The following is a 24,527-nucleotide window of genomic DNA, read 5'->3' as shown; positions in this document are numbered from 1 at the left end:
AGCCTGTTCCCACCAACGGCACCACACTGCCACAAAAAAAACACGGGAGCAAAGACCGTATGACAGCAGCAATGGAAATCTCCCAGCTCAACTTTCAACTTAATGGGACCCTGTCTGTGCTTCTCCGTTGGTGGAAACAATATTGTGAATCTAGTCTCTACTCAGTCTTGGCCCAAGTTAAGTGTTAATTTCCATTTTTTAAATATCCGTTTTAGGATATTTATCCATTAAAAATCCCATTGCTAGGATTACAGACACATGCAGCCACGCTTGGTTTGTTTGTGGTTGCCGTTTGGTTTGGGTTGTTTTTTCTTTTTAAGGTGGGCGCTGAGGATTCAAACTCAGATCCTCAAGTTTGACCAGTAAGCTTCCTTAGCTACTGAGCCCCTGCCTCAGCCTTTAATTTCCACTTCTGCAATATCGGCCAGGTAGAGCTTACACCTTCTTCATCAATACGTTCCCTTTTGCAATTTTCAAATGGGTTGTCGTGGTTACCCTTCTACTGCTGTGAAAAGACACCGTGACCAAGGCAACTCATAAAGAAGCATGTATTTAGGGGGAACGGCTCACAGCATCAGTAGGTCTAAGACTATCACAGCGAGGGTCATGGCAGCAGGCAGGCAGGCATGGTGCTGGAGCAGTAGGTGAGACCTTACATCTAGTCCATAAGCAGGAGACAGAAAGGAAATGTAGGCTTCTGGAACATCAAAGCCCACCCCCAGAGACACACCTCCTTCAATACCTCTTAATCCTTCCTAAACAGTTCCACCAACTAGGGACCAAGCACTCAAATATGTGAGCCTATGGGGGCCATTACCGTTCAAGCAACCGCATCCCATCCCTGGTCCCCACAGGCTTGTAGCCACATCAGAACGAAACGCATTTAACCCAACTCGAAACATTTCATAGCTTTTCACAGTCTCGACACTGTTGAAAAGTCTAAAGTTCGGTCTCTTTCAGGACAATCTCAAGGCAATACCTTAATTGTAACCTGTAAAGTCAAAATGGCATGCTTCCAACAGGCAATGCCACAGAATCTACATTACGGATTTAGGAGAGGCCAGGGGGCAACTTACTCTCAACTATATCTTTCAACTTCGCTTACACATTTTAAGCAACCTTTTCCCGACCATTTATCAACGTTTTCTAAGAGCTGGGTGATAAGGGGTGTCCCTAACACCAGAAGAATGTTGGAAACAAAAACCTCAGGCCCGTTGACTTACAGCATCTGGGAGCATTGGAAATGGAGGTCTATTAGACAGCATTACAGCCTTCCTACTGAGCTAAGATGGAACCTTCCAGAATCCTGCATTTAGAAGGGTTGATGCATTGAACCCTCATTTCATTAAGAAACAATCGAGCGTTTACCACAGGCTGGCACCAGGCCAGGCACTATAAACACACTGGGAAACAGACTGAACCCTGCCTATGGGCCCACCCTGTCTGAGGGCCACTTTTATTGATGCTGAGCTTGTATGGGTTGAGCCCTCGGCTCATGCTGGGAATGTGGCTGAGTACCACACTGCAGCCTCCCAGGCTTTCAGATACCCTGAACACCGCTGGAGGTCCCTTGAGAAATGTGTTCCCCATCTCTAAGAGCCATCCAGCAAGCAAAAGTGCTGAAAATTTAGAGGGAGGAGCAGGGGATAATGAAGCCAGGGCTTTCAGGCTCTGGGAAAGTGCCTTCAGCCCTGCCCACCTCACCTGCTCACAGATTACCAGAAAGTCGGTGCCATTCCTGAACACAGATGTATGGTCCAAGGAATTGCTGTGGGCCATCACCAAGTCTGGCAGGACACAGCAAGAGCACGCCCCAGAGAAGGTAGCCCCCTCCCCACTGTTCCCAAGGGCCCCAGCCTACTCACCACACAGGTCCATGGGCTCTGTCACAGGACAAACAGGGCCCTTGAACAAAATCAGTGGCTCTAAGGGGAGAAGGAACTAGGCCTGGGCAGCTGGACTAGAAAACCTCCCTTCCTCACCTCAGGCTAAGGTTTAGGCTATCCTGGGGCAAAATAGGAAGGGTGGCCTCAGGGTGAGGGAACCCAGGGAATTGATCATAGGAGCTCAGGTCAGGTGGGTTCCGCTCAGGACAGGATGTTGAACCCCACCAGGCCTTCCTGTTCACCTACTATGGGCTAATCCTTCAAGCTGAGGGTAACAGCACCACCGTAAGAACACATCTCAAAACCCTCTTGGAAACGTCTCACCAGTTGGCCAAGCAAAGGGAGGTGAGTTCCCAAAGGGGGGAGGTGAGGGCCCAGGTGGGGGGTGAGAGGGTGCGGTCCAGTGTCCTTTGATCCTCAAACTGCATAAACCAAACCACGGCTTCAGTCAGGGTCACACAGTGACCACCTCTAACTGCATAAACCAAACCACGGCTTCAGTCAGGGTCACACAGTGACCACCTCTAACTGCATAAACCAAACCAAGGCTTCAGTCAGGGTCACACAGTGACCACCTCTAACTGCATAAACCAAACCACGGATTCAGTCAGGGTCACACAGTGACCACGGTCATAAACTGAGCTGTGCTACTCACCTACTGATTCCTGGTTCCCATCACACAGAGCTCTGATCACACACTGAACCTGGATCCTGTTCATACACTGCCTTGTCCCTCTCACAGAATGAGCCCCCTACCTGGTTTCACAATAAACCCTGATCATGCACAGTGACTGTTAATCCTGCTCCCATAGTGAGCCCTAAAGGTCACACACCGAACCCCCTATCCCTTGCTCCTGACACTGAGACCTCCTGAGTCTGGTCACATACTGAGTCATTATAACTCTCAAACAGAGATTTTCCAGTCTGAATCTGAGCCCAGATCCTGGTCCCACATTGAGCCCTGGTACTACTCCCAATCTAAGACCTGACCGTAAATGCTCACTGAGACCTGATCCTTGCCTTATACTGAGCCCTGATCCTGGTCATGTCCTGAAGGCTGATCACAGCATGAACTCTCAGTTGCAAACTCTTGCGTCTCACACATATCTTCACTGCTACCCCTGAGCACGTCTGCTCAGAGCTGATCTGGCATAAGAGACAACCAACCCCAAAAGCTCTATCTCTGCCTTTCCCCCACCCCAAACCCACCCACCAGACTCCACAAGAGACACCTCCTGGGTGTCTGGCCTCTGAGCTTCAAGTCCTAAATTGTGTGTAAGCTCCTGCCCCCTGCTGGTGGACTGGGGAATTACTGGATCCAGGTCACAGATTCAGGACTCTTCATAGGGTATGGCTCTCACGGTGGGACTGGTTGCAGTATGCCACTTGGATGATGCCTGGGCCATCCTAGAACAGTTTGGGCGGAGCACACCGATCAAGTGGAGCCTACAGAATCTTTCCCTGAAGGTATCAACTTAGGGTTCCTGGGGTTGTCGGAGGGGGTGGGGATACACATCAAAGCCCACACTGCATGAAGGGACACATAGAAACCACTGCAGGATTATGTTTGCCACTGAGCCAAAGATTTATCCAAAAGGTGGGACACTTGGCCCGAGAACTGCTTATGAACACTGGAGGGAGCTCCATTCTGTGCTTACACACCCTACATGACCCTCCCTGGAAGGCAGTGCCCGGGAGCCTCTCCATGGGGATTCCTGGGTTGGGGAGGCTCTCCGTGCTCCTGCAGGTAATGTCACCTTGCTAGCACTGTGGTGACATCTGAGAGAAGAGGTGGCTCTGGGCCACACCCAAGCAGGAAATTCCACTTTGCCCATTACTGTCTGTCTGGACAGAGCATGATCTTTCCAGGCCCCCAGCAGCCTGTGTGTGTGGTGTGTGAGCCCATCTGGGTGCTTGACTATGGGGAAAGGGCTATCACAGGAGAGGCCCCAACTCTTCAAGTTCCAGTAGAGCCTAGTATGTCCCGGTACAAAGTCCCTATAGACACTCCCCTCCCCCACATGGCTTGAATCAGGGTACCCCTTCTCACCATTCCCCAAGTAAACCACGGGCAAGACCCAACACCAAATCCACTCCTACCCAGCCCTACGGCCAGATCCCTGAGGACCTTCGGTGGAAGTGGGCCAGCAGCACCATCCTCCTCTCCTACGGCCAGATGGCAGTCTGGGCCAAGTGCCACATCCTGCCATGGGTGGACAACATCTTATCCAGGATGATCTTCTACTTCCGCTTCAGCTCCTGGGTACAGGTTACCTCGCTCACCATCACCCCAGTCCTGCACCTTCCCCAGGACAGAGCCAGAACTCCAGCTCTGCCCTGCCCCAATCATAGAGTCAGAGAAGCCCAGGGCCATCTTTGCCCTGTGCCCAACTCCCCTGCCCTCCCACCAAGCCTCCTGTGCTGTGCATTTTTTCTGGTCTGGTGAGGACCCTCATCCCCCACTTCTAACAAAGCAAATACTAGCTTTTCACTTGGGGAGGGCTGGATCCTAAGAGACTAGGGTGATGCTTTTCTCTAAGAAGCACCATAACCTTGGTTGTTGTAATGGCCAGCAGTAAGTCTTTCCCACCAGGCTGTAGTCACTACACCCCAGAAACCCTCACAGGCCCCTCTTACGTTTTGACTAGACTCACAGAATTCACACGTTTAAACCAAGAGCTGTGCTCCTTCCTAAAGATAACCCTACCCACCAACTCCCAGCCCAGTGGTCCGTGCCATGCCCCCTCACCCTGACTCAAGTGTGCGTGAAGATGGTGGCCTTGGCCTCGCTTCTTGCTTTCTCCCACAAGCTCCTGGGCTCCCAGCCTGATCGATGCCCTGGGGCCTGCCCTACACAGGATGAGACCATGAAACAAAGCTTCCTTACGGCTATCACGATGCTGGTGGGGGCCATCAGCAGGAGTGAAGGTGCCCACAGCTACGAGTTCTCCCAGACTAGCGAGCTCCTCGAGTGTTTGATGGTACGTGCCCTGAGAACAGGAAGCCTTCCCCTCAGAGCAGTCCTCCTAGGCAGAGCTCCCTCTCTCAAACCAGCAGCAGATCATAGAAAGGGCAACCACAGTCCCAGCCCCATCTGGAAATACTCCATATGCCCCGAGTTAGTTGGGTCTTAATGGAACCCTAGAAGACTAGGTATGCCCATACCACAGGTAATGCCATTGAGACCCAAAAAGGCCAACACACTCCATTCCCAGACCAAGCCAAGATTTTGGGTTTCCAAATAGATTCTTTGGGATAGTGAAAAATGTACAAGAAGCTGCACAGTAGAGTCGGGAGTAAAGGGCCACTGATCAAAACAGGATGGCTCCTGTCCCCTGCCCTGAGACCCAACAGCCAAGTGGGATGATTTCTAAAAAAGCAAGAGGCAGAGCATCCTGGAGCTAGTCCAGGGGCGGCAACTAGGACTCAGTATCCAGGACTCAGACCTGGCCTGTCTCGTGCCAGAGGCCACACTGGCTCTATAAGGGTGGGCCAGATCTCAGTACAGTGGGGATAAAGGCAAACAGCAGCAGAACCCAGGTTGCATGCAGTGGGCATAAGATCATAGGTGTCAGAGGTTGGGTCCACTAGCTTCTGCACCTGTGGACTTACAGACGCTGATGGACAAAGAGCCACAAGACACACTGCTCACCAGCATCCGCCAGCAGGTCATCCACATTGTCTCCAGCCTCTGGTAGGTTACAGTCTGTAATGACTGCCAACTCTCTGCCCAGGCTGCTAGCAACACAAGGTAGAGGGAAGTCAGACATCAAAGCCCTTCAAGGCACAACAGCTACGCCACTGCAGGTCATGGGGCAGTGAAGGGTCTGGAACATTTAGTTGGAGCACAGCCATCCCAGAATTGACTCCCTCTCTCAGATACTCAAGTAGGGAAGAGCTGAGGAGGTCAAGCATCTAGACCCAGCCAAGCCCCAAGGAAAAGGAGTGACACTGGGTGTCGAGAGCCAGGGATGCAGAGAGCCAGGGATGCAGAGAGCCAGGGATGCAGAGATCCAGGGATGCAGAGAACCAGGGATGGAGAGAGCCAGGGATGCAGAGAGCCAGGGATGCAGAGAGCCAGTGATGCAGGACCTGGTTTATCTCTCCACCCACAGATCAGAGAGTAGGTTAGACCAGGGTGCTCAGAGCTGCCTGCTCACAGACCATACCAGGCAATCCACATGGCCTCTGGCAGGGTTGGCAGGGTTGGCAGATGGAGCTGGGTGGCTCTCCACTCTGTATTTCCCAGGTGCTTCTCTTCTGCTAGCCTTCCCTTCCTAGTCACCTGCTGCAGTCACTGGTGATCTCTATGTGCTCAGCCCTCTGTGGTCTCTGGAGACACAGCTGGAAGCCAGCAGCAAACACCTCTGTCCGCCATACATGCCCCTAAGATGGAATACATACACCACACGGAACTGAGAAGGGTGCCGAAAGAGACCGAAGCAGGAAGGGAGACAGGGAGAATGTAACATCTTCATGGCAGGAGCCCCAGCACTGGGTCCAGAAGTTGATTGACAGTTGGTAGAGTATTGCATCATAGACTGTTCCTATAAGCTTGGTGCTCGGATAGAGTCCGGGGAATAGTCTGAGGCTGACCCAAACAGGACTATTAAGCAAAGTCAGTGAGCCCCGCGGGTACATGGCTGCAGGAACAGAGCCTCTGAGAGCCCTTAGGTAACACGTGCTTGGGTTGATAGAGGAGTAGGTGACTGGGGAAACCGGTGTGTGCACAAATCCCAGTAAGGGCCGGGGCTGGAGAGATGACTCCGTGGTCAAGAGCACTAGCTGCTCTTCCAGAGGACCTGGATTCAATTTCCAGCAACCACATGGTAGCTCACAACCATCTGTAACTCCTGTTCCAGGGGATCCGACCCCCTCACATGTATGTACATGCAGTCGACACACCAATGTACATAAAACAAAAATACGTAATTTTTTAAAACCAGAAGTAGAAGCGGGAAAAGGCCTCATTGTCAGAAACAGACGATAGGGGATTTCTGAACCCTGACCTACGCCTGCACAATCCCAGGCCCTCAGGATCCTTTACCCTCCCAACAGTGCGCTGAGGCCACCCATGGATATGGACAGGAAGTCCCGCCTCCTCTCCATCTGCTTCCGAAGCATCTTTACCCTGCCACAGCTGGATGCCCTGGAGAAGCACACCTGTCACCTCTTGGAACCACCCAACGTCCAGGTACAGCCAGCAACCCAGGGGACCCTGGCAGAACATCAGGCTCAGTCAGCTATGTGTGTGTCTGGATGGGGGGTAATGGCTTCACAGGCAGGGTTGGAGGCCCTGGGGGGTTGCCTAAAGGCTCAGGATCTCCATCTGCCTGCCTGGGACATGGTCCATGACCATCATTTGGGCCATGGTTACTAAGGCAGGTGGCTTACCTAGTGTGTGCCTGCTCAGGAACTCTGTATGCAAGGGCATGCACAGTTTCCTTGCTGACTCAGGATCCATGTAGAATAGGAAAAGCCACCACTGTGTTGCCTTCTCTCCAACCCCATGCCAACCCAAGGAATTCACAGAAGAGATAGCTCTCTCCAAGGGATGTGTTCCCTGATATTGCAAGAAATTGTCCTGCCACACAAAGGTGGCTTGGGGAGTCCCCTTCCCTGAAGGTAGACTATTTCACCACGCCTACCTGCCTGCTTGGGTACACTACCTTTCAGGTCTCACCTGGTCCACCCTCTTCTATATACCAGCAGGCGATCAGAACAGATACCTGCTATGTCTCATGGCTACCACCAGAGGGCGCGTGAGATTGCCAGGCATAGTCCCAGCCAGGCGAGTCAGTAGCAAAGGGCCAGACAGCTTTGTTAAGTGAGCTCCACCTTGTGGAGCAAAAGCACCAGGCTGTCTGTGTGCCCTTCCCACCTTCCCACAGTGACTTGGGGGCGAGGGGTACACTGCTCAGAAGGAAAAATCCAAGAGTGAGGATGCGAAGATCTGAACCCTACCCAAGGACCTCACTTGTATTATACATCCATGAGGCTGTGTCCAGACTGTCTAGATAGATGGGCCCTTTGGGACCAGGTGGTGACAGAGAAAGCCGTAGTGTCTTTCCCAACATCTTGCAAAGCAACTGGTGACTGGAAGACTCCTTGACGCTGCATAAAACATAACCAAGGTTTGGATGTCCACACTGGGAGCTGGTGGCATTGATCCACTTTCCTGTTTGATACTGCTCCTGTTCTGACACTTGGGACTGGCTTCCTGTCCCCACTGTGGAGGAATGTTGGCCTTAGACATGGAGCCATCACTCCAGGTCACCAGATAGCAAATGGCCAGAGTTCCTAATGGCCTCGTGAGATTCTGACTGGACATTTCTGTGAGCGCCCCCCTCTCTCTTGAAAATGCCAGTGGGAAACACTTTTGAGGGTCCTTATAGGAACCCCAGAAGTCACATCAGCCATATCTTCTGCAGGACCAGGGGAGGTGTTCATCCAAGGCCTTTGTTAAGAGGACCAGTGAGATGGCCACTATGTAAAAGTACTTGCCACTCAACATCCATGACCTGAGTTTGATCCCAAAACCCACAGTAAGAGAGAAACTGCTGCAAGTTGTCCTCTGGTGTCCACACACATGCTGGGGCACATATGCATGTGCATGCTTACACAGAGGCTAAATACATAATGAAACTAAAATTTGCTAAGAGCTTTGGGATGGAAAAATCACTTTTAAATAACATCCCTTTTACCCTGGGGTTCTGGGGCAAGACAGCCCTTGGTCACATGTCTACATGTCTGTGGAGCCAGCCATCCTGAGACTGAATTGTCCTGCAGCCATGGGTGGGTTTCTAGCCAATATCCGTACCTGTGTGGCAAGCCCCCTTGCAAACACAGTGATGAGCTCTGTCAGTTGTGGGAGCCTAGCCTGAACACATCAGAAACTGGGCACTGCAGCAGTTTTGGGGCTTCATCCCCACAGGACCTGGCTGACCTCCTCTCTTCCGCAGGGACTGTACAGCCAGACCATGGAGGCGCTGGACCACATGCTACAGTGCTTCATGGTGCAGCGCCCCACAACCAATGAGTTACACTTCCTGCTGTCGGTGAGGGCAGCTGAGGGACAGGGCAGGGGTACACAGCTCTGGCCCAAAAGTCCCAAAGAGGACATTCCACAGGAAGTAAGACCTGCCCAGTAGGGTTCACATGTCTAGAGGTTTGGAGAGGACAGGGAAGCTTCAGTTAGCCTAACCAGGAAGATCTGCTGAAAAAATGGCTTCCCCTACCCCTACCCATACCTCAGTGTCCCTCAAGGACATGGATATCACAAACCACCTCATCTGCCCACTAAGGTCTCCATGGGAGGGAGACCACTCAGCAGTCAGCAAAAGCCTAGGATGAGGGCCTCAGCCCAGAAGACAGGCCAGAAGTCAGGACCAATGGAAGTTCACTAAAGAGTCCTGAATGAAGACCATAACCATCCCTGAAAAAGACTCACAAGAGTAGCCTAGGGCCAGGGAGAGGCAGGAGCAGTAGGTCAGCAGGTCAGTAGGTCAGTAGGTCAGTAGAGGTAACTTGGCCCACTGGAGCCTGGAGGGTAAGGGGTTATGGTGTGGCTCAGCCCAGCAGGGGCAGGGCCTCATCAAGAAGCCATGAAAATCAGGAGCTCCAAGCCCTGGTGTGCACTGGTTTAAGTCAAGAGGGAGAACACAGCTCCAACACAACCAGGAGTGTGCCACTCTAGGAGTGTACCCAGGTGGCAATGGCTTTGACCGGTGCAAGACACAATGGTTTCAGCACCCATTCCTGGGCCACTTTATCTCCAAACTACCCTGTGTCTAGATCAGGTCACCACCCAGCCTCTCAGCCATGCAGTTGTCTAAACCAATGCCTACCCTCTACCAGAGGCAAGTCTATTCCTGTTTGTGTTCATGGAATAAGGTTCTAGAAAGGACCACCTGGCACGCAGCAGGCTGAGCGCTTGTGGGGGAGGGAATGTGTCTGCTGTACAGGAAGAAGGTAGTCCTGAAGGGTGACTCTAGGAACAGAGACTTACAGGGGAACAGGACAAGTTGAATCTGGACATGGTAAAAAGCCTTGCTCTGAAGGGTGGGCAGGAGTGGCCATTTCTGGGGGTCTGGCAAAGCACCTGACCATATCCACCCTGCAGCACCTCTACGTCTGGCTGACATCAGAGAAGACTCATGAACGACAACGGGCTGTACACAGATGCACAACACTCTTCAAATTCCTGAACCACAAACGCTGCCTAAGTGTGAGCGCCCCCTTCCCAGCTCTTCCCCTCCCCCCTCAACTCACTCTGTAGACCAGGCAGGTCTCAAACTCAGACATCCCAAGTGCTGGGATTAAAGGCACGTGCCACCTTTGCCCTGCAATAAATCCTTCTCTTTAAAAAAAAAAAAAAATGAAGGAAAGAAAGAAATGTAACTATGGTCCTTGGAGTGGCTACTTTGTAAATAGTTTTATTAGATCCAAAGCTGAGATGATAATGTTAGATAATCTCCTACAAGTTCACTGCCCTAAGACACTTAGGACCTGTCCTAAGGCCATGCCACTCATCTGGACATTTTCTACACTTGTTTGAGGATATATTTTGGAGTCAAGTCATTGTATATTTCATAACCCCAACCCCTGCCACACAATGCAAGAGATCCTCTAATGGAGGCCATTCCAGGATGCATGAGTAGCCAGTGGGATGCTGTAGGTAGGCCCACATCAAGGCCATGCTCTCTCCATAGACCAAGGAGAACTTCATAAGGATCGGGCAGCTGGTGGCCATGCTGGGGATCCTGTACCAGGACTCTGACAGGACCATCCAGTGCTTCAGTCTAGAAGCTTTGGGCCATCTCTATCAGCTTCTGATGTACCAGAAAGGTGAGTTTTCTCACCAGCACAGCACACCTAGCCCCTCCTCACCTCAGCCTGGGCGAGCTCACACCAGCATCCCTGAACTCCACCTTCCCCCAAGCCCACCCTTCGCCTTGACTTCATCCGTAACCTTCTACTAACACAACCCCCAAAGCCAAACATACCCAGACCCAGACCTGACGCCAGTTACTAGTGGACCTAGCTGGACTTTTGCCCTGTCCCATAACTCCAGCCCACTCTATCCTGTTCACATCCCTGCCTGCCCTAACCAGCCCAAGAAACTCCAGAAGTGAAGAGGGAAAACCCCTGGGAACTGTTCGGGCCTGATGCAGTTGAAGCTGCCCTATGGAGCAGTGGAGACCAGAAGGGTTCACCAATCCCCCGGAGGATGGCATCCAAAGAGGACAGCATCTTCTACATGAGCAGCAACCAAGCTCTCAAGGTCAAAGCCTTTAAAGTCTTTTCAGCTGGGTGGGTGCACGGCCAGAGCAGACTGCCACATCTGTGGTCAGTGATAAACACATTCCTCTCTAAGATGTTAAGGGAGAGCCAGGAAGGTTGGAGGGACACCAGCACACACTGGACAATGTAAGCCTTGTAGGGGAGCCCAGAGGATTTTCTCATTTTCAGTTTTCCTGTGCCTTTCACACCAGAGTTTGAATTGTGTTTTCTTCAGAAGCCACAACCTGAGGCTATGATTTAGACACTGGTCTTAGCTGCCTGGAACCTGCTAGAGCAGTGTAAGACCTGTGAGTTCAGGAAGTTTGTGAGATACCCAAGCAAAAGTTGATCTGATCCCATAGACTCTGGAACTCAGCAGCTGTAGCATACTGTCCGAAGTACTGGGGCTCCTTAGAAGTTTAGTACAGAAACTCTGAGCCCCTGAGGACAGCACCTCAGTGGGCCTGCCTATCCTGAAGAAAAGCTCAGTGAGTCATAGTTTGCACAGAAGGAGGCAGAGGCAAGGAAAGGGGGGATGGGTTCCACTGGCTGCCAGTCCAGCAAGTACCAGAGGGAAGATGAGCCACTGACTGGGAAGCATAGTGCCCAGGGCCTGGAGAAAGGCATCTGCCCTGCCTTCCCCTGGAGTGGAGACGGAGGTAGAATGAGGTAGACGGAGGTAGAGAAGGGGTGCAGCACGAATGGGAGGATCTGCTAATTGCATAAAGTCATTGTCATCATCAGCTTTACCACTGCTGTTACCACAATCACCATCATGGTGATTGTCACCACCACTGACCTCACTAATACCTCCCTTATCACCACTGCCATCATCATCATCTCTCTGTCATCCCTATCCTTGCTATCCCTACCAGCACCAGCACCACCATTACCGCCACCATAACCACGAGCATTCACTCTCACACTACCATTGTTACCGTTAATACTGGTGTCATCACCTCCACTGCCATTAGCATCACCCCTATCATCACTGTCATCAGTATCCTGACTATGAGTCATCACCATCACCATTATCACTACCGTTGTATTTACCATTACCTCCACCATCATCACCCCTGCAACTGTCATAATCACAATCACCCTTAAACATCGCCTTTGCCATCACCACAATCACTGCCACACCAGCTCACATTCACTCACCGCTCAACATCACGGGGATCTTTACCATTCCTGTGTGTACAGTGCTCTGGATTCTGCGTATCTCACCACCATTCCAACTTGAGCTTTCGGTAAGGTTGAACATGGTCTGCATCTGTACTGAACAGAGGAGCCGCTGGCCATGTGTAGCTCCTGACGTGAATCTAGGGCTCCCAGAGAGCAAATTAAATGTTAATAGATTTAAGTCTATCATAGATCTAAACTACTATGAGTGGTTATATTGAACAGCCATAGTTCAATTCTTTCTAGAAGGTTCTGTCTATGTATTGATCTAGCCCAACTCTCTTCTCCAGGGAAATAGGGAGGAGGACTTAACCCTACCAATCGCCTTGCCTTTATTTTCTCAAGTGTCCTTCTCCACCTTCCTGGGTGGCTCGTGAGCTACATTCAGACATGAGATTCACCATGAGACTGACCCTGGAGAATGTCACTGCCAAGCAAAGCTGGAGGCTCAAAAGGCCTACAAGGAACAGTAGTCCTGAGTTCCATACCAGCCTGGCCCACATATTTTCACCCTACTCCATGGCACCTCTCTCTAGGGCTAGAGGTCGGACCAGGTGGCCTGGAAGATATGTCACAGCTCTGAAGTTTAATTCTCATTGATTAAAACCCTAATAAGGAGGAATGGGGCCTAACTACGGGCAGCACTACTCTGAGCTCAGGATGATATGTGAATGACCTGGGGTCAAGACAGAAAGAAGAAAGGATGAAACAAATCACCCAGGAACAAGCCAACACTGACTGGGGAAAAGAGCCCTGTGCCTGCCCAGTGCTGGGCCTCATATTCTCCCTTCCTGTCCCTAGTCATTGGCTGGGGCAAGAAAGGGTGGAAGAAATTGTATCCTGGGCCCACCAGAGAGCTTAGAGGAGTGGATGCCCAGAGATTTAGGAAATCTGACAAAGGAAAAGGGTAAAGGGGCAGGGGCAGGCACAAGGGTTTGAAGCGATAAGGTAACAGGCTCCCTACTCTCACAGGTGATCATGAATCATCTGGAAATGGCAGAGCTGACCGACCTCATCTGGACATCCATTGATGGCTTGGGCTCTACCAGCTCTTCCTGGGTGCAGGCAGCTGCTGATTTGCTTCTCCTTGTCATCCAGGAGCATGGGGACAGCCTGGCAACTGTGAGGGATTGGGGCCCCACCCCTAGGCCAGGGAGAAGAGGGGCAGAGTTGGGGACTAGGCAGTAGGCAGCATCTAGAGGCTTTTCTCTAAACCATGGTAGACTGGGATCCCATTGCAGGCAGCAGATAATCCCATTGGTGGGAGGGTGGGTGGATGGATATATGGATGGATGGATGGATGGATGGATGGATGGATGGATGGATGGATGGATGGATGGATGGATAGGTGAGTGAATAGATGAGTGGGTGGCTAGATGGATGGACAGGTGGATGGGTGGATTGTTGGATGGATGGATGAGTGGGTGAACAGATAGGTGGATGGGTGGGAGTAGGTGGGTGGGTGGGTAGGTAGATACAGGGGTGACTCATAAAGTCCTGGTGTCCCTGATGACAACAGCAGGACTATGGGGTAAATGCACATTAGTTAAATGCAGCTTTGGACCATAGAGAAATGAGGTGACAGAGAAAAACAGACCTGAGCTTCTAGAGCTTATGGTCTGATGGGGTAACAGGATACAGACAGAGGTGAATAGAATGGTCCAGTCGGTGCAGAGAGTGTCAGGAGCCCTGTGGGATAAGAAGGGTACTCCAGTGAGAGGCAAATGGTGCCAACTTTTCCAGACGCCTCAGTCTGCTTCAGGCAGGTGTGCAGAGTAGTTGGAATCCCCATCAGACACCTCCCATTACTCCCTATCCCTGAGCAGGTTGGTAAAATGGGCCAGGCCATCCACCACCACCTCTGTACCATCCAAATGCCCCAAGCCAAGGACAGTGCCCTGCGTGTCATCACACTACTGGCCCGGAACCACATCCCAGAGCTGGTGGCTGCCTTCCTAGACTTTTCCACGCCCCTGGACAGGTATCTAGCTGTATCCTCCTCACAGACACCATTACCTACCCTCCATCCTTTCCAGGCCAGGGCAACAGCTTCTGCCTCCTGTCTGCCCATCACAACCCACAGGAAACCCAGAATGTTTGGTGTAGGTGGGAGCCAGCACCTCTGTTCACTTAGGCATGGCCCCTGTTGGCATTCCACATGAAACATCTTCCCCCAGCCTCCACAACCCAATCTAAGTGCTCCCTAATTCCAGAGTGCTCCAGCCAGGACCCCCACAACCACAGAGCCTCACCATCTGTTAATGCAGCTCCTTCTGCCTTTCTCTGTTCCTCATTCTCTTCTTCCTACTCTTCTAAGAGCCGCCTCAGCCCTCTCAGGTGGGTCTGGCATTTCTCCCATGTCACTGGGCCCATGGAGATAGGCCAGGGTTCTCCTTACTCTTCAGGATCCCTCCTCCCTGAAATCCCACCACTGAATCCCACAGACTCATTCCATGCCACCCAGAATTCAGCCACCACACCTGGCCTGAGTCACTCCTCACTTCTTGATATCAAAACACCCGCTCAAAGAGTGCTTTCTCCCTTTTCCAGACTAGAATTCCCCCTCTGTCCCTCACCCAAACTTCTCCTTAGATCTCGTACTGCCTGCAGGACCCAGCAAGCTTTTACCTAGTGGGACCAGCATTTTGCTGTCCTGCCTACCTTCTTACCCTAACCCCTGTCCTTACCCAGTTCCAGGTCGGGCTGTACCAATCAGTCACAGCTCACACACCCAAGTCCCTGCCCTGGGTGCTAACTTTGCTCCATGATGCTCTGGGAACTTGAAGCCTGTGAAAGAGCTCCCCCGGAGCCTAGAGTGTTCTCCAGGGAGAATTCTCACCTCGGCAGGAAAATGCTTTGTTCCCATCAGCAATTTGTACTTCCATTGTATTCAGGCTCAAAGGTGGCTGTCTGGTCTCTGGACTTTCCTGATCCTTTGAGCTTATTATGTGAATGGTGCCTAGGTCCTCAGAGGGGTAGGGGGGGGCATACATTCTATCATCTCAATGTGGAGTTTAATGTATCCACCAAGTTCACCTCATTTTTTTAAAAAAGTTCACATTTTATTTTGTGGACGTCAGAAGACAGCTTGGAGGAGTCATTTCTCTCCTTAAACACATGGGTCCCGGAACTAGAGCTCAGCAGCCTTGTGGGCAAACACCTTTACCTGCTGAGCCATATAAGTGGTCCAGGTTGTACCTTTGAAAGTTACTTGCGCATGTTCCCTGAATGATATATTTTTCTATCTTTTGAAATCTAGGTCCTTTGCTCAGTGAGGTACTCCAGACTAATTTTCCCAAGTGCTAGGTGCATCTTGGATTATGTTCTTAAGTCTTTTCGTTCTTGTTTCTGAGAAGTTTGCTCGGCTATCTTTAATGTAGTTGGCCCATGGCCATAGTCTTGGTTTGGAGGCTGTTTTTCTCCCACTTCTCCCTCCACGGTCATCTCTACTCCCATTGCACACCCTCTGGCGCTCTTGGCTTTCCCTAGACCCACTGTCCTCTTCTGCTTGCTCTACTGCCTTACCCTGACAGCCCTTATTAAATGTCCGTTTGGTGTTTACCTCACCTGAATACCCTTTAATTTCGTTCCCATTTCCAGCCATTTTATGTGTGTAATAAACGTGTGTATAGGACATGCATGTGCACGTGGAAGCCAGAAGTTGACAGGCAGTCTTCCTTAGTCTCTCTCCACATGGAAGCAGGGTCTCACAGCTGAAACCAGAGCTCACTGATACATGGCTAGTCTGGCTAGCTTGCTCGGGTGTCCCGTCCCTGCCTTCCAAGTGCTGGAATCACTGATGGGCTGCCACACCCGCATGTAAGTTCTGAGTATCTGAACTCTGGTCTATATTCTTGCAAAACAGGCTCTTTAAACTACTGAGCCATCTCCCAGGCTTGAAAGCCTGTCTGTCTGTCTGTCATGAACTCAGTGTTTTATTCATGCCATTCCTTCCCTGAGTTCAGTCAGTTCTTTATGGATCATACTGACGATCTATCCTTTCTTGAGCATATTCAAGAGGTAGTCTTGTTCCTTGTGGAGTGGGTGAGTCCAGGATTCTTCTGTGGTACTGGTGCCCTCTGGGCATCTTCACTTTCTGTCTCCTAGTGTTTACAGTAACTGTAGAGCTGTCTGTCTTAGTCACTGTTCTACTGCTGCAAAGATACACCATGACCAATGCAAGTCTTATAAAAAAAGGAAACACTTAATTGGTGGCTTACCTACAGTTGCAGAGGGTTAGTTAGTTATCATCATGGTAGGGAGCATAGTAGCAGGCAACTGTGGTGCTGGAGACATAGCTGAGAGCTACTTCTGATCCATAGGTCAAGAAAGAGATTGACACTGGGCCTGACTAGAGCTTTTGAAACCTCAAAGCCCATCCCCAGTGACACACTTTCTCCAACAAGGCCACACCTCCTAATACTTCTCAAGTAGTGCCACTCACTGATAACTAAGCATTTAAATCTATGAGCCTATGGAGGTCATTCTTGTTCAAGCTACCACCCTGTTCATTTTGTTCCTACTGTAGGAGCTGTTGGAGTGTTTCATGGGATTTCTAGTTCAATTATTCCACCTTCTGTCAGTACAGCAAAGACCAAGGCCATCTACAAGACTGGGTTTACTGGTAGGCATCAGCACCATATGAACTCTAATTCTTTTGCTTTTTCTCTTCTTTGACAGGGATGTTTCCTTCTTCCCTCTTTCCTCTTCCCTCCTTCCCTTTCTCCACAAGGTCTCATCCCCTCTTCTTCCTGCTCCCTTTTTTTTCCTTCCATCTTACTTCCCCATCCACTGTCTTCTCCTTTTCCCTTTTAATTCCCAATGCTATTGAAGATGCTGTGCTGTTTTACTCACTCCCCTGTAGCTGGTGCTCTGACCTCCCAGAGTTCTCTCTCCTCCAGTGTATTTTAAGACTTCAAGTGGATTCATCTTACTGAAGATGATTTTGATCTAGTCTGAGCTTTCCCTTATCCTGTATTCACTCTCCAAAAGTTTCTCTTATCTGCCTCTGTCTGTCACAAAGTGTTGAGGTGGGGGTGGAGCTTTCCCATTAGGGCTGGCGGGATTTTTTTTCTCTCCACTCCCAGTGATGAAGTTGCATTACACTGTTCCAACCAGGCTCTGCGCTGTCTTTCAAAGAATCTAGGAAAAGGCTGGTCTCAACAAGCAGCACCTTTTCTAATGCCCAGCAGTTTACGGTTCCGTTCACTGCTGAAATTTATGTCTTTCTTCCTCAGTTCCACAATAACATTTACAGGGTCTGTGTGCCTCATACCAATGGAGTCTCGTGGCTAAATTTATCTGGATTTACATCAGCTTCTTCCAGTCACCTGAGCAGAGTCATCTGTGATGGTTTTAAACATCAAAGTTCCTGCCGGAACTGCTGGGCAGCTTGGGGGCTGCACTGGTGATGGGAATTTGGACATCAAAATAAGCTTTATGGTTCAGATTCCCAGAACAGCACCCTCCTCACAACTAGGGTACTGAAACAGAAAGGGCCCCTAACTCTCATTTTTAAAGAGCAGAGATTTGTTTACTTATTGCTTTGATTTTTCTCTTCCCTAGGCTATGCATATAACACTATAGAGAGATCTCCTATTATATGCCGATCACAGACAATCTTTCTTTTAAAAAAAAAAAAAAAAAACCTGCATGTCCTAGATAGATATGCTAACAGTCACCTAGCCTCTTAACACTCAAGAGGCTGAGATAGGCAGACTGCAACTTTAAGGAGACTCTTTGAATAGAAATTCTCAGAAACAAACAAAAACAAGTCACCACCTTGCCTGGGGTGGGGGTGGGGAGATGTAAGTGGTAAGACAAGAGTTTCCTCCACCAAGTTCAGTGACAGCCAGATCTATATAGCAAGTTCCAGACCAGCAAAAGAGACAGAAAAGGCCTGGTCTCAGAAAGTATACCCATCCCAGTGGTGCAGGATGTGCTGGAAGTATTAACAGAACCATGCAATCCGAACTCTTCTGATGTTTCTTCTTGCCTGGCTTTGTTCCCCCGGCTTCATGTTCCAACTTGTTGGTGTCTTGTCCCAGCTCCCTCGGCTTTGTTGTTCTGTGGCACTAATGTGAATGCCAAGGGTCCTCTCCACTGTCAGCGAGCATTTAATTCTTTCCCACTAGAGACCTTGATAAACAGAGCATCTGTGTCCTAAGACTCAGAACTAGATTTCCTGTGTGTGTGTGTGTGTGTGTGTGTGCCTGCACATGCACGTGCGTGAGTGTATGTACATGGTAAAGAAAGCTGTGCTGAGTCCCATCTCCACAGAGGGTGCAGGGCATTTCCCAATGTTCTCTTGCCAGTCACACTCCAGGAACAGAATGCTATCCTCCGAGCATCCTTCCTGCTCTGCAGCCCCACTGATGCTCAACACCCAAGTTGTAGTCAGTCATTCAAGTTTTAGCTTATTTGGTGGGTACTGGTCATCTTCCAATTTTCACTATTAATTCTGTGGTTAAGTTTGACTTAACATCTTTCCATTTCCTTCACTTTTCTATGTGTATGTGTGTACGAATGTGTGTGTGCATGCTTGTGTGTGCCTGGCCTTGGGTGTGGATGGGTGTGAATTCTAAGACCGAGGTTGAAGTCAGGGATCACCTTCAGCTGATCTTCCATCTTATTCTCTGATACAGTCTTTCCATCAAGCCAGGAGCTCACTGACACAGCTAAACTCATTAGCAGCTTACTCTGGGGATGCTCTGTCTCAGCCTTCAGAGGCTGGAATTACTGATAGATCACCACACCCACCTGGCATCTGTTGTTTCTGGGATCAAAATTCTGGTCCTTATACTTTCCTGACAAGTTCTTAACCACTGAGCCACGCCCCCTTCCATTTTGCAATGGGACTACCCAAATGTCTTGCTTTTCTACGGGCTGTCCCTGTTATAACATAATCTTTCCTGAAAGCTGGACACAATCCCTTCTTGCTTGCAGTGTTAGGAGCATCTCCCAAGAAGCAGCTACTTCCCTGTCCCTGCCACGTCCTTTGGTGAGCAGACACCAATTCACACTCCATGCGCTGCTTTCCGAGGATCTCTTGTTGGCTATCTCGTTGCTCTTTCCAGCCCATCTGGAATGATTCCTGTATGATGCAATATGGTCCCGGAACCACTAACTCACCGTTCTCCTGGCTCAGTAGCCTCACAATTCAAGCACTTCCTGCCCTCAAAGGGTTCCATGCCTCAATCCCGAGGCCAAGGCTCAGAGTTCAAACGGTAGCAGCTCGGCAGCAACTGACTTCGCCTACACAGAGCAGCCTCCCCTCTGACTTTCCAAGAATGTCTTCTCTACTCTTGGCTCTTTGCATCTCCACAGAACACTGAGTGAAGGGCACAAGCTGCCTTTCTCCTCCTCAGCTGCTTCTACTGAAGCTCTCAGAAGCACTGCCTGGGGGCCCGGGGGTGTCTCAGTAGAGTGTCTCCCTGGGCACTTACTGTTCCTTTGGAGGACCAGAGTTTTGCTCCCGGCACCAGTACTGGGTGTCCCACAACCGCCTAATCCCAGTTCCAAGAGATCTAACGCCTCCCTGTGGCTCTCCTTGGGCACTCCGCACCATGTACACAGATACATACGCTCACACACATGCACACTGGTACAGATCTTGAGTCCACACTGCCCAACACTTAGACTGTTCTAGTCTTAGTCTAGACACACCAGTTCCCTTTGTTAGTGTTGCAGCTTTGACTTTTAGTATTTCCACATTTTTGTTTAAGTGTCATATTTATTTATTTACTTATTAATGTGTGTGTGTGTGTGTGTGTGTGTGTGTGTGTGTGTGTGTGTGTGTTGCCTGGGAGTCCAAAAGAGGGGATTCCATCACTGAAGCTGGAGTTAATGTGTGGTTGTGAACAGCCACATGTAGGTGCTAGGAACACAACCCAGGTCCTTTGAAAGAGCAAGGGCTCTTAACTGTAGAGCCATTTCTCCAGCACCCAAACCTGTCTACTGTAGACAGAATTTTATCTAGCTTGTCGTAACCAATCATTGTCTTTGGTTGGAGTACGTGTTCTATTTGCATGTACTATAACTGTTAATGTGTTCGGGATTGACTTCGCTATCTTGACTCTTTTCCAACAAGAAAAGAACCTTCAAAGTCGTCATGTGACATGAAAGTCCATGTGTGACATGGCCCAGTGTTAATGCCTGGACTCTCCCCTTGGTGCTGCACTTTCCAAGTTCCTCTAGACTAAACATGTGTAATAACTTCATTCTTTTGGCTGAACAGTGTTCTGCTGTGTGTGTGTCCTGTGTGGTGTGTGTGTGTGTGTATGTGTGTGTGTGTGTGTGTGTGTGTGTGTGAGTGTGTGTCTGAGACATATTCTGCCCATCAGCTCACCTGCTGATGGACATCTAGATAGGCTGTACCTTTTCTCTGCATTCGTAATCTGATGTCAACATTGGCATACATGAATTCTTCCCTCTACACTCACAGCTCCCACACCCATGGAGCCGGAACAGTCGTCCATAAACACTATGCCCATGCTGACCCCGAGTAGGCTCTCATTGCTACCTAAGTGATACAGCTTAGTGATGGAGCTTAATGACCACTTGCACAGAATCTACTTCCTTAAGTTAGGCAGACTGGTCTAGAACTCACTGTGTCCCAGGCTCTACTCAAACCCTTTCAATTCTCCCGTATCAGCCTCCCACATTCTGGAATGACAGACATAGGCCACCATGCCCAGACAGTGCATCCACAGATTTTCATACCAAAGGGTAACTCTGAAGCCAGCCCCCTGCTGGTACCATAGAAAAACTGCATATGATCCTGTGTCTGGTTTGGGGGAGCTAGGGGTGTGTACACTTAGTGAAAGTTCAAGGCTGTACGGTCATATCCCACCTAACCCCACCCCCTCACTAAGAACAGCCACTCCTTCCCAGAGCAGTTCCGACACGTTCCACTCCACCAACAGCAGTGTATGGATCCAGCTTTCACACATCCTTGTGCTAGCAGGTCACACCCTGGACCATGCTGCCACAGTGGGTAACACGCACTGGTTCCCACTAGAGTCCACATCTTCCATGTGCTTCTTCCTCGGCCTGGCATTGTTCCCTTTTGAGAAGTGTCGGTTTATGGGTTCTGGTTGTCTCCTTTCTTCTTTACTTCCTGCTCCTGTCCCTCACAAGTGGGCTTTCGTGTGGCTTTCCCACTGCAGCTGAGATAAAAGTGCTCATAGCAACGACATCACACTGCTGGGACCATCCCTGTCTTGGATAGCTGCCGGCCGCCAGGTTCTCACCCGGCCTGTGCCCACTTGCCCTCCACACTTGGGGCCTTATGGGTGTCCCCCTTGAGTCTACCTTTACATTTATGAGACCACTCGACTTCCTGGTCTTGCCCCTTCCATCCAACATTCCAGCCCAAAGAAGGCCAAGGCAAAGCAGAAAGCATCTTAATTCTCTCTTGGGATAGCCCTTATCTGCCCTCCCTGCCCTGAGCCTCAGAAGGCTGCAGGGCCAGTGCCCACATAGCAACAGGGCCATGATCTGAACAAGCCTGTCTCTGTAGGCCTTAGTACCTATCTCTCTACAAAGTAAACACAAGCTCACCCTGCCCTTCACTGAGGCCCTAGACAAAGAGCGTACAAACCAAGTCCAACAGATTTGAGGTACAGCATGGTACTCACAGTACCCCCTCTATCCACAGCCATGCCTTTCGCCTGTGGAGGGCCCTGGGAGCTGAACAGCCTGCAAGCTACCTGATTTTGACTGTGCTGCTGGCCTGGCTTCAGAAGAGGCCTCTGCCCCCTAGTGTCAGTGACAGCAGCTCATGTCCCAAGGAGAAGCCCTACTTGCGTTCACTGGCTGTGAGTCTCTGACCCCATCCCTGGCAGGCAACTGTGTGAGCACATAGATCAGTGTGCCAGACTTCCGGGATTGATACAAAGTCCATTTCCTATCTAGAAACCATAGGGCAACCCAACTCATAGACTGACCTCACAGTCCTTGTCCCCAGGCTCAGTTCCCGATGACCTCAGCAAGTAAGTCAGGAGGGTCTGCCCATAGAACTGCCAAGAAGACTGAATGAGGTAGCCTCAGAGGAGCCTTTGAAAATGCACAAAAAGAAGCCTAGAGTTTGGGGCTCAAAGCCATGCCCCATATTGGCGTCAGAGACTGGAGGAGCCATACTGTTGACAGCAACCCTGTACCTGTAGGATCCTCTGTCCAGTTTTCTCCCTTAGCCCACACTAGACAGGACACCTGCTTGCTAAGGTGGCCAGATCTACACCTGCAGGAGATGCTTAGGCTGACGCACAGGTTGGGGAATCATGGGTTGGGGGAGCACGTCTGGCTACAGAACATCAGCTAAAGAGTACAGGCCAGGGAGCACCGTTTGGGGAGCAACAGAACAGCAGGTCCAGAGCCTCTAGTGGAGATTGCACAGGTGGCATACGCTGGCACAGGTCAAGGGGCACTGCCTGGACACTTAGACTTGGTCCTTGAGCCATGTGAATGGGGAGGGGAGGGATGTGATAGAGTGTGGGTTTTGACTAAGCACCTTAGGCCTGAATCCCAGTTCTTCAGATCCATGCTCACCCAACTCCAACAGGCCATGAACACAATTCACGAACTACAGTTCGCTCGAGAGTTCAAGGAAGCCGTGCGGGATGTCTTTCCCCAGCTGTTCCTGGCCCATCTGGCCCAAATGCACTATATCCTGGAGCTGAACCAACTTACAGAGCTTGAACAGGGACAGAAAGCTCAGGAGGAAGCCATGCTAAGCCCTCAAAGGTGAGCCCGAGGCCTCATAGGCAGCTAACCCAGGCCTTACACACAGCAGTAGGAATGCCCAGGACAAAGTTCCTTTTTTGTTTGTTTGTGTTTTCAAGACGGGAGTTCTGTATGTAGCCCTGACTTATTCTAAAACTTACTCTGTAGTCCAAGCTGGCCTTGAATTCAGAGACGCACCTGCCTCTGCCTCCTGAGTGCTGGGATTAAGGGTGTGCACCACCACTGCCCATCAGGGTACCTGTTCTTGTACAGGCTCCTTGTGATGGCTCCAAAATGTAATCCTCCCTAACATGGAACAACAGAGGCTCAGGATGGCTCTGACACCTCTCTATCCAGGAGGCAGTGAGCTGGACCACAGATGACCATCCATCCCCCACTCACCATAGCTAATGCTCTGGCTACCTGAGTGGATCATGGTTTGTCTCTGCGTGATGGCGTGGACAGTAACGGCCCACTCCTCAACCCACCTGAGCAGGATTTAAAGGACATTCCATCCTGCCACCGTAGGCGTCCCTTGGGCTTCTCTTGGCACCTGGCCCTATTTCCCAAAATCCAATACGCAAGTCTTTAAAACCCACGGGGGCTCACTCTTTTCATTTGTCTCTGTGGCAATGTGCTCCATGCAATTTGTCAGTTTTAACAGCTCTCCCTGAGGCATGTCACAGTAGAAAAAAAAATTGTCTTCTTACATTGCCTCTGAATTCCAATATGCGCGAAATCCCTTCTTTATTCACATCAACCATGCAAAATACATGAATCTTCCCTAATAAGCTAAGAAAACATTCTCCTCTCAGAGCAAGCTGGAGAGAATCGCAAAGATGGCTGCTTCCTCCCTTCTGTTCCCCTACTCTTCTCCAATGCCTACTGCCCTCAGAACTTTGCTCATCTGAGACTCACCTGTCAAGGCCTCCCTTTAGGGGTGTCCTGACAAGTTATCCCTATAAACAGCAGCACCTGCCTTAGCCCCTGCCCCACCATGCAGCCGGCCCTCAACATCTAGCAACTGATATCTCTGCTCCTTTGGCTTGTTGTCTCTGTGCTATGGATGGAAGGTTCTAGAAGGCAGAAATGTCTATTTCTACACCCCAGGAAGGTCCCACTCCCCTCAGCTCATGGGTGGCTTCCCCTGTGGATGGAAAGCCAGAGGTGCATCCTTCTCTACCTCGGTTCCTGTTTTCACTGGACATCCTGCACAAAGGTCCTAGCAGCCAAAGGCCCTGAAACATACCCTGGGGAGAGTCCAAGAGCTCTGATTTGCCCAGATTTAGACATATACCCTATCCCAGAACCAATGGAAGCACTCATCCCCACCACAAGCTGAGTGAGACTATCCTCTCTGCAGAGGAAAGCTGCCTGGCTGGACCAACCAAAGGGGCCCAGTCATAGGCAGGCCACCCAGCAGGCACATGAACAGGGGTGACAGTAGGAAGTCAG

General features: G+C 50.4%; 1 protein-coding gene across 1 annotated transcript in view; it reads left to right on the top strand.

Moving 5' to 3' along the window:
- Window positions 1-24,527, top strand: part of LOC308438137 (maestro heat-like repeat family member 5) — a gene marked incomplete at its 3' end in the record, with an annotated part of 54,071 nt that overhangs the window by 21,168 nt on the left and 8,376 nt on the right. Inside the window, 18 exon segments of the mRNA XM_080939439.1 lie at window positions 1,715-1,822; window positions 2,115-2,231; window positions 3,234-3,353; window positions 3,991-4,149; window positions 4,745-4,867; window positions 5,501-5,580; window positions 6,945-7,245; window positions 7,248-7,271; window positions 8,849-8,944; window positions 10,009-10,113; window positions 10,598-10,733; window positions 11,000-11,198; window positions 12,044-12,168; window positions 12,315-12,418; window positions 13,323-13,472; window positions 14,177-14,331; window positions 22,009-22,168; window positions 22,912-23,093. Coding sequence (XP_080795565.1) covers window positions 1,715-1,822; window positions 2,115-2,231; window positions 3,234-3,353; window positions 3,991-4,149; window positions 4,745-4,867; window positions 5,501-5,580; window positions 6,945-7,245; window positions 7,248-7,271; window positions 8,849-8,944; window positions 10,009-10,113; window positions 10,598-10,733; window positions 11,000-11,198; window positions 12,044-12,168; window positions 12,315-12,418; window positions 13,323-13,472; window positions 14,177-14,331; window positions 22,009-22,168; window positions 22,912-23,093 — 2,444 coding nt within the window.

Source organism: Micromys minutus, assembly GCF_963924665.1.
Source record: "Micromys minutus genome assembly, chromosome: 27".
NCBI lineage: Eukaryota > Metazoa > Chordata > Mammalia > Rodentia > Muridae > Micromys > Micromys minutus.
Note: the sequence above shows the minus strand (reverse complement) of the source record. Positions and strands in the feature narration are given on the sequence as shown.